This window comes from Cydia fagiglandana, chromosome 10, assembly GCF_963556715.1.
Source record: "Cydia fagiglandana chromosome 10, ilCydFagi1.1, whole genome shotgun sequence".
Lineage (NCBI taxonomy): Eukaryota > Metazoa > Arthropoda > Insecta > Lepidoptera > Tortricidae > Cydia > Cydia fagiglandana.
In genome coordinates, this window is record NC_085941.1 from 1,564,050 (window position 1) to 1,580,151 (window position 16,102).

The window sequence follows — 16,102 nt, forward strand, 5'->3', positions numbered from 1 at the left end:
CTAGGTGGGAGCAAAGCTTGTTTTAATTTAGCTGTATGCGAGTTAATTTTGTTGAGTCCCAAAAGGTTTTCACTCTCACTCACTAGACTCACTAGCTAAAGAATCGTAAAATGTATGGGATGCAATACATTTTACGGCTCATCTCTTTCCGCACATACTTTACCGATTTCATTATTAGGTCAAGTGTCATCAAAGAGTAAAGTAAGTATACAGGGTGATTCAGGAGACGTGAGCAGGATTAACACAGCGCATTTCGTAAATTATAAGCAACTGTTTCGTATCAGTATTAGTGAGGTTAACGTAAATTTTTTAGTCGTGTTGAAAAAAAAAGTTATTAATTTATTTGCGACATGCATGGTCACCCTACAGTTAGAATACTAAACTACCGATATTCTGTGTCAAATTGAATGTCATCACGGTCTGGTTACTTTTGAAAACTCGTATCTCACTCAAGTTTGACAGTTTATTTTCTTCGTAATCATAATGCTGTCATTACGGTTAAAGAGGTTTTATGTTTATTAATTAGGTCTTGTAGGGTGACCATGATTGTAGAGAATTAAATTTGCCCTCGCCAAAAAGTAAAAAAATAGGAAAAAGTGTGGTTGTTTCACCTATATACGACGGTGATCGATCAATTATCAGTTACTGAGTGTGCAGGATTAGTCCTGCTCACGTCTCATGAATCACCCTGTATAGGTAGGTCATCATCATCAATCGGTAGGCACAATTAATGCCCCGCCACCGATGTATGTACAGTAAGCTGCAGAGGTAACTGACCCCCTGCATAGAAACATGTTTGCTGGGGGGTCAGATATTTTTGCAGCTTACTGTGCACATGAACAGAATTAGAAAAAAAGGTATGTAGGTTGAAAAGCTTGGATACATTACGTATTAAAACTGTCCTCAGCTGATTATCATTATCAGTTCATCTACGCATGACCCAATAATCCATGTAAAATCAGCTGCAGATATAATTGACTCCCCCCCTCCCCCTGTTTAGGAATTTGTTTGCAATCGGGGACAACTATGTCTGCGATTGTCTGTACATGGTAGATAATGTGCGTTTTCATATTTTATCATAGTCGTAAACAGTAACGCTGAATTTATTGTCATAACAAAGTGTATGCGAATGTATGCAGACGTTTTTGTACTAACGTTTTAATGGTAAATCTTGCACAATATCATCAACCGTCACGTCAACGATAGGTAGTATAAAAGTGAATCCACACAACCATGTCAACCATATAGGTAATTAGGTATTATACATTTTGATTCCCTGCTGTCGTGAGTGTCGTGACGATAAATCGTATCATACCCGAGTGCAACCATGATAAAGTATAAAAGTGCCCAATGTAATGTCTGTAAGGAAAAAGAAGAGTCGTGGAATACGTGGGGCCCAATAGATTCCACGACTCTTTTTCCGAACAGATTACGAAAGTATGTCCGACGCGATAATAGTATCGAGTTGGTCCGAGTACTATATTGGCTGTATATTAATGCCTCTCGTTTTGTTTGCGTTGCGCGCGCCTCTAGTGACCACAGTTGTAACTAGTTATCAATATCAGCTGTTAGGCCGCCTACGCCTCCGCAACACGGCCTGTATGCGCAATATGCGCTTATCTCTTTTCCGCTTGCGGCAGAGACATCGATCGTTCGCGCCGCGCTCTCTCCAGCCAGTGTGATCGCCTCCGCGGGCAGTCCGTGTGACGGCGTGTCAGGCAGTGCGCCTGTGCTGCGCGTTATCGATCCGCCATCGGCGCCGCATTGCCGTACATTCCGGAGGCGGTGCCTCGCCTAGTTTTCGTCGATCGTCGTGGTCTTTGACGTGGCGGGCGCGTGTCGGCGTCGGCGGCGGCCCGGGCGGCCCTGCGCAGTAGCGCGGCGAGGAGCGCGGGAGCGAGCGACCTTCCTCCGCCAAAACCGGCTCGCGGTCCGCGGCGGAGGCACGGCTGTGATGTAGCCGCGGCCCGCGCTAGCGGCCTTCGGACAAAGGATCCGCGCCACTAGAGGCACTTTTCGCGATGAAGAAGTTCACGTTCAAGGGCGTGCTGGACGGGTTCCGCAGCAGCGTGCAGGCGGCGCCGCGCGGGACCGAGCAGGAGATCCAGGAGACTCTGCGCTCGGACCACTTCCAGATCAAAAAGGTGAGTCTGTGTTTGTTATCGCCCCGCGATAACGCACTACGAGTGCCGTATTTATAACCGGCTTAGCTGCGATCGCGTGGCGCTCTTGTTGTGTAAACTACCGAACGTTGACACACGATACCAAAACAAAACCTCGCGAGCGACCACACTGACGTTTTCTTGAGGAAATGGTGCGAGACGAGCGCTCTGCGGAGCCCCGCGTGTGCCTGACTGGTCGCTCAACCACAAACGCGTCGAGCATGCGAACGTGATTACCGTTATTTGATTACGTACTGTAACCTTGACCATCTTTGTTAGCATAATATAAACATAATCTGTTTAGTTGGAGCGACCTTGGATGTGGTTTCAAATTGTAGCCCATCAGCGTTTCCGTAGGGCGATAGTTTCGTGGATATATTTGTTTTATCGCGTACCTACAGGCAGAATAACGATCATATTGAACTGATAACAGATTAGATATGCGCTGCATTCAATAATGCCTGCGCCCTTTGTTTCGCCCTAGAAAAAAACATCGGCGCTGTGAATATGTCACATGTTGATCGAACACCCAAACAGGTTTCCTCGATATCGTTTATTTATAAGACAAATACGAACGAAATCACTCTATATTTGTTCAGCGGTATTGGCTCAAGGTTTTAGCGACATAATGATGAATGGCCGCACGTTTCTTTCTTCCAACTTTTCCTAGAAAATTTTCTTTCCTAAGTCACGGCACCCAGTACCTACTCTCGTTTTAATCAAACTGGGGCATTAATGTCGTCGCTATAGACGTACTTAATTATACCTACTGAATTTTCCTTTTTTAATGAGCCTGGAGATTGCGGACAGGGGAAGGCTTTTAGAAGTTACATGTTCCCATTTTCTAAATTAGATCTTGAACGTAATTGGTTCAACTTGGGATACTCGTAGCTTCTGCGAACAGAAGTACAAGTTACTTGGACAAAATCTTCCGTGATTTTTCTCTAATGCAATAGGTAGTTTTGGTAAGAATTTTCCATTCTATTTGGGATCGAATTATAACATTTGCTACCTACGTATTCGGTATTCTTGATCTTGTAATACTTGTAATAGTTATTTTACAAAATAATCACTTTTTCTCGGATTTGCCGACGGCTTTTTTGTTGAAATAAAAAAGTTATGCCTCGAAATATCGAAAGTCTGTTACTTCCAGAGGCAATCATTTATTAAAAAAGTTACCAGACCTGCTATTTAAGTTGTAACTTGAACAAGAAAAGTTGTAGCAACTTTTTTTGAGATACAAGTCCTGTATAATTAGCTCCTATCCAATCACGGCGACTTAGGGTTCGTTAGACTCAATTAAAAGCTATCAGTCGTGTCTCTAGGCCTTATAGGCCTATTCGGATTTCGAGATAATCACAAGATCTAGAAACGATTTAGAGATCAACTAGATCTACATTAGATATCGACTAGATGTGACTTGGATATCTAAGTCATAACTTGTCGAAATCGTTCAAGAGGAGCTCCAGAATCGCGGAAACGTCAAATTTGACATATCTATCTTACAAATATCTTTAAATTATCCATATCGTAACTTGTTGAAGTCTAGTAGAAATCTAATTCATTTTCCGAATCGAGCCGTTACTATCTGTGCAATTGGGTGTTCGACTAACAAGTCAAATCAGCTTCTTTTTAAGAACTGTAAAAAACGATTAAACACTATGAAGTTTATATTATGAAACACTACACACACACACGTGACGTCACGGTCATGTTATTTCCGATTTATTAATTATACATTCTGTGAGAAAAGAACTAGGTACGTTATTACGAAAAATTTCTACTGCTTTGTTTTGTATAGGGTATGTTTTAAATAGGTTAAAAGAGTCAACGGAGGCAACCTCACTATTGAAAGAAAGTCCAGCCAGTTATTTGGCAACGCTTTATAAAATATTCGTAGCGAAATATCCCTTTCGTTGAACTTTCTTTCGTTTCTCCTATATCGATTGAGCTGTCTCGTACTGAAGATATATGTGTGTTTCAAAACTTTTAAAATAGGTTTCTGTGCCAACATGTCTACAGTTTCAGAGGAAAAGTTTTAGTTAAGTAAATCGAATGCTTGATGGAACAGAAACACTTTTGATTTGATTTCTTCAGGTCTTCTTGTATAGCCACAGGGGCGAAAAAACTTTTTGAATTTTGAATCAATCCTTTAAAATCTAAGAATGAATTCGATTTTCGACTCGATGGAACAAAAGCAGAGTACTCCCCATTCAGCGTCCAGGCTGTATATTAAAATAGCTCTATATTTAATTCAGGCCACCCCACATTTAGCGTCTTTCGAGCGTCGGCGTCTGGTCAGCGCTATGGAAAATGACGTCACTGCGCAGTTGCGTCGACGTTGCGTCGAGCAGCGGCCATAGAGTTGTAGACGCCGACGCTCGAAAGACGCTAAATGTGGGGTGGCCCTAACTGGGTTGAGATTTTGGCAAATGGCAAACTAATCCCAATAATCAGCACTGGCACTAGTTTTTTTAGGGTTTTTTTTACTGAAGCGACAGCCATCTTACCTTCTAATCCAGTTAGGAAAACTAGGTATACCTTTTTTATGAGTCCGGTTTCTTACGATATTTTCTTCACCGTAGACCTATACAAAGGTCCTGTTTTTGTTTTGATATTATTTAACAATAATATGCACTGAAGTTTCATAATGTACGTTATATTATAAGGAAGGAAAAAATATGTTTATCATGTTTAACCATTATTGCTTTTTGCTGTTGAAATAATGTATGATAAATCATTTTGTAATCCAAGTGTTTTGTTTAACAACGACATTTATAATATTAATTTAAATCGATGTGTAAAAAAAATAACTAAACCCGAAGTTGGCGATGTTAATGCTTCTGAATTCAATCCAATATGATTCCAATTAGTTATTTATCTCTGATTCTAAATGGAAAATTCTTTATTGGAGAATTTATCGATCAGGTTTGAACAAATGAAGCTTAATAGTAAAAATAGTTGTAACTTCGTAAAGGGATTTTTGCTGGAGAGCAGGACGTTGCGAGGGATTACATACGTGCAAATCACTACACCTTATAAAACAAAATCCCCCGCCGCGTCTGTCTGTTTGTGTGTATGTATGTTCGCGATAAACTCAAAACCTACTGAACGGATTTTCATGTGGTTTTCACCTACCAATACAGTGATTCTTGAGGAAGGTTTAGGTGTATAATTTGTAAAGGTTTTATGTAACCCGTGCGAAGCCGGGGCGGGTCGCTAGTAATATTATAAAAGAGGATGCCGAAGAAAGGCATATAGTAATAAATAAACAATATCTAGTAGAATCCTAGTATTCTAGTAGATGTAGCAATACCTAACTACGAGGATATAACTCTTCATAGCCAAACTGTAGGAACATCACAAACTTTGTGCAGGTTATCTGCATGATGGAGTAGGGAAACTGGACCAAACTTCTCTTTACAATATTAGGCGGATGATATAATTATATAGGCACTATTCTACAGCCCTACCACTAAATGTATACTTATACAAGTACACACAAGGACACAGAAAATATTTGTTAAAACAACTCAATGAGGTATATTGAGTTTGAGCTCGATAAAATGCTTGATGTGCATTAAGATAAAAGAAAAGAAAAGAAGAATAGGCCGTCTAGCATGAGTTGCGTTCTCGCGCGCGAGTCCATACTTGAAGTTGGTATGAAGTCGCGCGCGAGAACGAACTCATGCTAGCAAGTCGGGAATCAGAACTAGTCATTAACTTGTTTCTGTTGGGATTAATTTTTAAACTGTGAGGATTACTTATATCGATGAATTTGATTCATTTTCTGTATTTTATTTCAATTTGATACTTGTAAAATGTTTTTGAACAAATGGTTTATGTGCTTAAAATGCAGCTAATGTACAAACATGACAAGCATTATATGGCTGCTGAGCTACGAATGACGGTGCATTATTGAGATTGCTTCATCTGCCTCTATTTCCATTGTCCTTTACAATAGATATTTTCATTTTTATGACCGATTCGGTTGGAATGTAGGTTAGGGTGATAAAACATCAGGATTTTTGGGACATTTTCGTTATTTGTAGATCAGAACCATTAAATCGGAACCGCAGCCATATCACTTTTGGTTTGCTCTCGAGATCCTATCCGCAAAATGCTAAAATTACTTAAATTATGCAAAACCTTTAAAAAAGCTAAAAATTAAAAAAAAAACCTCAATAAAGTAATGTAATTAGTGTTCCGTGCAAAATTTTGTACCCTGAACACTTATGGGATCACTTCAGTCCTGCAAATCAGTTAAATGCATTTTTCTCAGAGACCGTTTGTTGAAGATACCTAAAATTTGGAACTGTTCTTTTTTATCTAACTCGGTTCATCTCAATACTTTAGAAATAGGTAATATAGCCCTACGCGAAGCAATCTTCGTTCATTCATTTCTACTTTTCTTTGATTGATTCGTATTTCGTGTCAATCGTGTCATTCCGATCCCTTTATGTCAGATTTTCGATTTTAACAAGTTTCTACATCTTTTGAGTCTTTTTCTTCAATTCTAGAAAATCTTTTAAGTAAACTGAACATTAAATAATGTTGAGTCTTTCAATGCTTTTCAGATGTTTTATTGCGAGAGCTGAAGTATCGGTGAAATGTTCTATTCTAGCCGGTATTTACCGTTGGTTCTTAAATTACATTTAAAGAGAAAGGAGTTTTTGCTGTGCTTGTTCATTGAATAGAAATGGAAGTTTAATTTAACGATTCTTTTTGAAATATGAAATTCTAATTGCAAATTGTATAAAATATTTCTAGTACCACAACTAGTTAGGATTGTGTTTTATTTGAAAGAACTATAGTTCGTTATTTTAGCATTAGAAATAAGGTAAACAATCTTGATGTGTCTTTTAATTGAAAAACACGTTTTAAAAATAAGTTACAGCAAAATATGTAACAATTATGAATCTAATACAATCATTTATATTCTTCTGCTTTCATAAGTAATAAGTAGTTACTGATTTTAAAAAAGCATTTTTCAATTAAAAGACACGTCAAGATCGCTTACCTTCTTTCAAGTTCTTTCTAAAGGGGCCCACTGATTAACAGTCCGCCGGACGGTATCGGCCTGTCAGTTAGAACAAAATTTTGACAGTTCCGAACAACTGACAGGCCGATATCGTCCGGCGGACTGTTAGTCAGTGGGCCCCTTAATGCTAAATAAAACGAACTATGAGCACGACATAAATGTGTAGGTACTTATTGGTAATTGGGTAGATTAGGTGAAAATAATGAGTTAAAGATTTCAAACTGTTTACATGATGCTAGTCCGTATAATATTCTAACATTATGCCTCAGGTTTTTGAACACACAAAACGGATCCAATGCTAGCGGCCGATTGTCCGTACCCATTTATCCAAGTTTCATTATTGTAGTAAAATCGTTGAATCGCGAACACACTTCTAACATTAACTGGTCATAGGTGAACCGTATACCCTTGCAATAAGGTTTACGAAAAGTCAATTAATATTGTGTACAATGGTACAATGGCGCCGCCGTATTGATTCACGACGCCATGGCAAAACAGGTCTTTTATTATTGTCATATGTCGACCAATCGTCTAGAGCAGACCAGTATACGTTTGGTCTTTTGAATTATGACCTGTAATTACCATAGGGGTTATTATATCTGGTTTTTAAACTGTAATGCTTATATATTTTGTAATAAATAAACAATCAATATTTATCCTTTCGCCCATCCTTACGACGACACTAGATATCAGACTCAGCTTTGCTTAGTTTGGGGCTAGGTTGATCTGTGTAAGATGTCCCCAATATTTATTTATTTATTTATTTCTTTATTTATTTATGCTACAGGGGCGGATTTGCCATGGTGTGGAAATCGTTTTAGCGTCTATGCGCGCAAATCGCGCAATACATGTCTGTCTACGCATCAATGTGTGTAACTTTCTTAAGGCAGTAAGTTAAAAATATATTAGGCACTGAAATTGACAACCCGTACATGGCGTACATTGCATTATAGGCACATTGGCATTTTGAACTTTCCGTTATCGCATTATTAATCGAAACGAGATTCGGTCAATTTGTATGCAATCGGTCCCTGCGGGTTGAGTTTTATTTTATTCGGGACGGGATTTAGCGTGTATTTCATACAGATTTATATGAAATACTATTACTTTTCCTGTGAAAAGGTATAAACCTATATAGGGTAGTTTTATGTATCCTTACTATCCTTCCGCCGGAGTCTTTCTGTAATCTTGCTTAATTAAAGAAAAACAGGGAAACAACATGTACCTTCCTTTGTCCTTCGCAGGAGAGAGTTTCCGAAAAAAATTATGTAGAGTGGGTGTATGTATTCCTGTCTTTATGCTAAACCAGTACGGATATGATGGTCGTTCTTGTCTACGTGACAGCGTGATAAACGGTATTCGTCACTTTCAATCCCGTTGTGTTATCAAGTGACGGATATTTTGTCAGGTGCATCCAGCCATCCATAATAGGTCTGCAGAGATCTCGTTTATCTGGTTCGAAATTCGAAATTGAGCTTGGCGAGAGTCGGGAACGGCGCAGCGCTCAACGCTTGATAAGAATGGAATTTAATAAAACACGTTCCGTTTCATGCGAATCTTTATTCATGTGTTATATGAAGGGTGTTTAATGACCTTGCGTTCCGTTTGTAGGAAAAGTGGGGTGAAATCACGTCGTTTATTGCTATAGTCTAATTGTTGTAGCTTTTACCTATTGTCAAATACTGATTTCAATCTAAGCAAAATCGCAATCGATCCTTGCTCATAACCGCAACAAGCCTGCTACGACGCGACCGATCATTGCGTGATCGGATCGCGAACGGTGCCATTTTAAATAAAAATGTCTATGTTTTGTTTCTCTGGCTGACCTTTTCGCCCACTCATCATGGTTCACAAGTCGTAACTAGTAGGTACTAATATCACCATCGGTGGACCTTATGTCTTTACTACAAGGTTTAGGAATAATTAACGTTGACGATAGTAGGGTCCATAAATACATGTACAAATACACCTACGAACCGAACATCAAGAATCGTGATATCGTTGTACTTGCCTGTCTCGCCGCTCGAAATATGTACCATCACCCACACTGTTAACTGTACTGTATGTACATGCCTTATGCCTTTTGTAATAAGGCCCATCGATGTACAAGGAGTGTTGCTGTTTATACCTAAAGGGGCCCGCAGATTACCAGTTCGCCGGACGATATCAGCCTGTCAGTTAAACGTACAATTTGACTGTTTCGAACAACTGACAGGCTGATATCGTTCGACGAACTGGGGCCGATTTTTGAAATTCGATCGCTCGATTTCGCCACTCGAAATCGGTGGAAAACGGCGAAATGCAATTTTTTTAAATAAGAGCTATAGAAATTTGGAATCGAGTTGTATTGACCACTCGTTTTCAATTCTATTAGTAGAATTTAAATGCATAGTAGTGGAGATATTATTCGGCCCCCTGGTAATCTGTGGGCCCCTTAAGAGCGATATAGCCCGATAGAGTCGATTAGACGAAGGAACGAACATACAGCCGTATTCGAACAATGAGATACGTCGTAATAGATATTGACACGATATGGATTGGATATGTCAGTGTCAAAAATGACGTTTTTGTTTGAAGAACCGTCAATTTTGACACTTGTTTGACACTGACATATCCGATCCATATCGTCTCAATATCTAGTATTGGACGTATCTCATTGTTCGAATACGGCTGATAGTGGTTCGCAGTCATAGTTTTGTTTTGACAGTAGGTATAGGTGTCTTTAATTACATGACATAGTCATATGTAGTAATTACTAAATTGATACAATTTCCTTCGTTTTATGTGTCATCAGGTCATCGCAACTACTGTTTTCGTTATTTAGAATGTTCTCAAAGAAAATATAATACAAGGAGTATAGCTACGAAGGGAAGTAGCTATACGTTTTATTGCGCGGTGGACTTAATGGAATCGGAATGAAAATAGTGAAAGTTTTCAAAACTTTAATTTAAAAATATTTACCTATTTAAAATTATTTTGATTTATCAATTGACTAACTTTCGTAGACTATATAGAGGTGGCCAAAAAATAAGTGCATTCCCGTTGCCAGGGAGGTTTTGGGATTTTGAGTGTGTCGCTGCCTGCCTTCTTGTCCTCGGTGCAAGTGCTCAAAACCTAATTGGAGGTATTTTATCTCGCTCTCTCGGGGCCATAGAGGCAGCACATTGCACCGAGGCCAAGAATGTTTGGTCACTAACCTGCAGCAACACGGACCCGCCTGCCAATCCTTGCTCGCAGAGGCAATGGGACGAGCCGCTCTGCCGTCTAGTACGGAATAATCTCGTTGATACGTCAACTAGTACGGCGGAGCGAGCTCGTCTCCTTGCCACTGCGGAGTGGGAGTCGGGTCTGTGGCTACAAGCCCTACCCTCTCCATCCATAGGGACCCTATTGGACAACACCACCTTCAGACTGGCGACTTGTTTGCGCATAGGGACTGTAACAAACGTCCCCCATCACTGCCGTTGTGGTGCCATGGTGGACAAATTTGGACATCATGGACTTTCCTGCGGCAGAAGCGCCGGACGCATACCCAGACACGCCAGCATCAACGACGTCATCCGAAGGGCCTTTGTCAGCGTCAAAGTCCCGGCCATACTCGAGCCCGTCGGTTTGGCTAGGGACGATGGCAAGAGGCCCGACGGTATGACGTTGGTGCCTTGGAAGATGGGACGGCCTCTAGTCTGGGATGCCACATGTGTTGACACCCTCGCGCCGTCCCACCTTCCAGGCACCAGCAGAGATGCTGGTCATGCCGCGTCCATGGCAGAAGACCTCAAACGCCGCAAATATGCCACCCTTGGCAGTAGTTATATTTTTGAGGCGTTTGGGGTCGAAACGCTGGGGCCGTGGGGGCCAAGCGCGCGCCGTATATACAGGGCCTTAGCGGAGCGCCTTATAGATGCCGCAGGAGACCAGAGGGCTGGCCAGTATTTTGCTCAACGCATAAGTATTGCCATACACCGTGGCAATGCGGCCAGCCTTCTGGGCACACTGCCCATCGGCAGTGACTTGGGGGACGTTTTTTATTTATAGGCTTTTTATTTTAAGTTTATTTAGTTTAGAGATAGTTTGTATTATTTGTAAGCTAATTTAATGTTTTATATTTACTTAATAGTGAATAAATTTTTCAATAATTTTCTATGGGAGGGAGATAATGGAGATATGAAATAAACTCATTTCTACAGTGCACGGGTAATCACAAAAAAAATTATGTTTTTAAGTTTTCTGTCACCCTTCTTACACCCATAGCCATCAAAATATAAAGTAGCTAGTGTATTTAACGTACAGCGTCCATTGCTATTAATGTATACTTCCTGTATTAATATGACACAAGATTAATTGTCCACAAACATCACTCAATACTGAAAGCAGACTGTTGCTAGTAAAGGTGAGTACTTACGTACAATGATCTTCTAAAAAGGTATAAGTACAGTTAAGAACATTACAGACCAGAAGGGAAACTAGTCCCTTAAAGCCGACGTAAAAGGCTAATATCTCCATCAATTTCGCTAAGTATATACAATAATCGAGGAAACAACTATGTAAGTATGGATACTCGTATAGTGTGAAAATTACACTCGAAATTCTAGGTTTGTTTTATAGTATGATTTGCCGATTTGCACTCTTTATCTCATTGTAGCGCAAATCAGGCTGTGTTGGTTTCGTATATGACATTCACGATAGGGTAAATACATGTAAGTTTTTAGTATTAGAATCATAAAACTGTACCTTATGAAGACTTTAGTTCCATAGCGCCTACATATTACATGAGACCACAGCCTAATCTGGGGGGCAGAATGTCAGAGTTCAGCAGGGTTCAACCAATTGGGCAATCGACTCGCCGTGAATCGAGAAATCGGTTTTATTTATGTATTAGGTCTATGATATGACGAATGCCTTACGTAGGTATAAGTTTTATAGAATATTAATTAATATAACGTAACTATTGGTAACTACGCAAAATGTAAGTTTTCTTGGATGAAACATTGATAATGTATGCCTTCCGTTTGTCGATGTTAATAAAACTCCTACCTCGTTTTCTCAATGAAAAGGGTGATTTTTTTCATTATTTTCATATTTTTTGCATGATAGTTTATAAGTTTTGTACATATTTTGTATACCAAACATGAAACCTACCACCTATCGCTGAACACCAATGTACCTGGTCATGTTTATCGCAAATAAATAGTTATTTTTAATACAGTTGCTCAAAAAGTGCTACTTTACGTAGCTGTTTAGCGTGCGGAAAGTTGGTTATCTCGAACTAGTGCTTTTTACTTTTCCAATTTTTTTAAATTTATACTTGTTCCAATTCACGACTACTTATTGATGAGTGTTAATATTACTTTCCTTTAAACGTCGTAATCAGCATAAAAACCTACCGTTAATGTAAGAATACGAAAAATATTACATATTTCATATTTAATTACTTACCTCTTCATGATTATAACACGTTTGTTTTTTAATATTCAATATTGAAAATTCCGTTCTTAATAAGTTGACTGGAATGGAACGGAATAGCTGCCAAACGCCCATAGATATAATATACTTAAAGACGACGTCTAACCGAGCTGTCACTGTTACCACTTTTGTTTAGTGTACGATTAACAATGTTTTTCTTATTTTATCGCAACTGTATTAAAAAACGTCGTTCGATACACGTGCGGAAATGTCATTCTTCACTCGTCCCGAGTCTTGCCACTCGCCTGCGGCTCGTGGCAAGATATCTCGGTACTCGTGAAGTAATGACATACCTTCCGCACTAGCATCGAAATGTACTATTGTTTAACAAGGGGGCAAAGTTGTTGTTTAACCGCTCGTGCTAATATTGACACCCGAGCAAGCGAAAGATTCCAAAATTGAACCACGAGCATAGCGAGTGGTTCGAAAAATGGAATCTTGAGCGTTGCGAGCAGTTTCCAAGCACGAGGGTTAAACAAAATAATCTTTTAAAAGTCAATTCTACCACCAAACACAAGAAAACAACTCAAAATTTGCATTTGATTACTTTGCCTCACATGTGAATAAAATGCAACTTTGCTATCCGTTTTTGAAGTGCAAAGTAAGCGTTTCCGAGCTGGTGTGGTGAAAAGATTCTTATTCTTCTTTTAAATTGTAGGTATTTACGGAAACATATTTAGTTAAAAATACCCAAAGTCCTTATTTGCTATTATACCTAACCTAATGCTATTAAATTAAAAGACTTGTAACTCTTGTAAGAGAACTTGAAACAAAGTATTTCTCAAGTTATACTCGTTCAGTTTTTCATTGAATAAGCTTCGAAAGTTCCGCTCTACACAATTTTTCTTTTGACTTAATTTTTAAGCCCCTTATTCATAACACTTTACGGGCCTGATTTAGTTAAATTATGTTTTATCCCTTTCTTAAAAATACATAAGTCAAAATGACAGATAAGGACAAACGATTATTTGCTATAATCCGCATCTTTAGGTACTTAAATGAAAGTAAACAAATAATTTGAACATTTTCGGGTAGTTATAACATTTATTGATTAACCAACCAAATACAAAAACACCTGGATCTGTCACTGAGCGACCTGACTTTCACCTACATTATTTGATCGTGTAATGTTTTCATCTACCCTCAACTGGCTTAAGAAGCGAGGGTAGATTTTGTTTACTCTTTCAAATACCTGAAGATACACACTATAATTGAGGTCTGTAGCGCGTTTATGAATAAGGGGGGGGGGGGGGGGGTAAGCCTTTGATATTTTTTAAATAAAATCTGTAGACCTTTGATGGATAGTATTGATTCAATATGTCATTTTAAAGATCACCCTTGCCTACCTCAAATGAATTGGGGGGATAGGCATACAATATGACCTTGTCGCTAAGATAGTTTATATGCAAATACGTTTGCGTTAAGAAAGGCCAAGGTATTTATAATTCACTTTTGTATTCTAATTTCATACTTGAATGCCCTAGGGAGATGAAGGGATGAGGAGGGCTGTTGGGTTAGGTCGTATATAACACTTTAAACTCGCGTTTTGTACACATATGACGCAACCCAGCTGAAATGTCGGAATTTAAGGTAAAAACAATGAAATTATATTTCTGCTCTCTATTAGCATGCATGCTAATTGTTTCAATATACTTATAGACATATCTCATTTTGTAAAACTATTAAGCAGGCCACTGATGAGCCTTCCAAATGGATGCCGTTACAATGGATTCATGGGCAGATACTTTTGAACGAGAATTGTAGAGATACATTTAATGTTGGCTGTACTTTTGGGTTCTAAGGACCTTCTGCGAAAATAGAAAATTCGTTGTCTGCCTCTTTGTCACTCAAACCAAGAGTGATAGAAAAGCATATCACGAAATTTAGATTTTCGCTATTAGGCCTTCAGATTTGAAACAATTGTCTCCGGCATCTGTCGATCTTATTTCTAGAAAACTTATTATAAAATAAAAAGTGTCCAATGTTCACGTGCTGCGTGCAATTTCACGGAGACTGGCTAGCTTGGCCAGCCGTGAAAGCGGGCAAACCCGTGTGTATACTGTATGTACGTATATGGATAGTGGATAGTGACATATACGAATGCGAATGTGGATATTAGGTATACCTCTCGCATCGAATGATGGTCCTTTCCCTATGACAGTTTATTTTTATATAAGGAGTAGCTGACACGCAAAGTTTTTATGGCTCCTCTACACGATGGGCCAACGCCGGCCACTCCAAGGGACGCTTTTATGCGTTAGAGGGAGCAAGCGATATTGCTATCTCATTCTACCGCATGGCTGCGTCCCTTGGAGTGGCCGACGCTGGCCAATCGTGTAGAAGAGCCATTAGACATTTTTTGAAAATTTTGAACATAATACCTAGAATTGCAACATTTAGATATTACGTACCTACAAGTAATTAAATGTACGGTAAAAATAAAAAAATCAAAAACTCAAATTTTTATTAACCCTTAGCCATATATTGCGAGGTGAATATATTGATCATACTGAGCAACTTTTACTACGGGACTAATTCCGTAACAGTGAAATAAAAATATTGGCCGATCGGATGTCGACGTGTTCTAGTTACGCGTTGGACGAAATTCTGTTGGAAGAAATCCATGTTTGATCAACTATGTGTTGGACGAAATGCGAATTGAAATATCATATGGACGAACTGCGTATTCGACGACGGACGTACAGCTAACAAATCTTTATGTCGTTTATGATGAAAATATCACATTTACTAAAGTAATTGGTTCAATAGTGTTGCGACGAAGCCACTACGTACGCTACCTCTACAGATGCCAAAAAGGGATTCCATTGCACCAAATTACCCTTGTCTTATCTAACAAGCTGAAACGCCGACCGCAGCTTATTTCCACCACAACCCTTTCTAATTTCGACTTTATCGTTGGTTAATAAAGTCTATTTTAGAAGAAGCATTGACTCCGAAATGCGCCTTTTCAAGAGTTCTTCAGTCAACGTACTGCAGTCTTCACTTGTCTTTGAGTCACTTGACAAGCGTCGAGTCGTGTAATTTTGCAAGCTCGTATCCCGGCGGTGAATCCAGTGTATAAAATACCTTATTATGTTTTAATTAGGGTTTATATTTGAAGATAACAGTGAAGCGGTATACGAGATAATAAAGATGACCGCCAAGTGTAGGTAATTTCCTTAGTACAATAAGAAAGGCTTTGAATAAGTAAATGCGTTAAATAAAGGCTAATATTGCTATGAAAGTTAATGTCCAGGGATAAAAATAACGGGCGAACGATTACGATGTGGGTCGTTAGGCGATATTGGAGGAAATTAGAAGTATTAATGTGGATTACGTAAGAATCCCTTTATATTTCATTATTAGGGTTCCGTATTCAAAGGGTAAAAACTCATGGCTGTAACTCATGAACCGTGATAGCTAGACAGTGGAAATT

General features: G+C 39.1%; 1 protein-coding gene across 2 annotated transcripts in view; it reads left to right on the forward strand.

Annotated features, from left to right (window-relative positions):
• Nucleotides 1–1,242: 1,242 nt before the first annotated feature.
• Nucleotides 1,243–16,102, forward strand: part of LOC134668063 (syntaxin-binding protein 5) — a 407,283-nt gene continuing 392,423 nt past the window's right edge. The window contains exon 1 of one of the 2 annotated variants that reach the window (XM_063525517.1): nucleotides 1,243–2,144. In XM_063525517.1, coding sequence (XP_063381587.1) covers nucleotides 2,022–2,144 — 123 coding nt within the window. In that variant the 5' untranslated portion in view covers nucleotides 1,243–2,021. The remainder of the gene's footprint in view (nucleotides 2,145–16,102) is intronic. The other variant, XM_063525518.1, reaches the window with a different exon arrangement.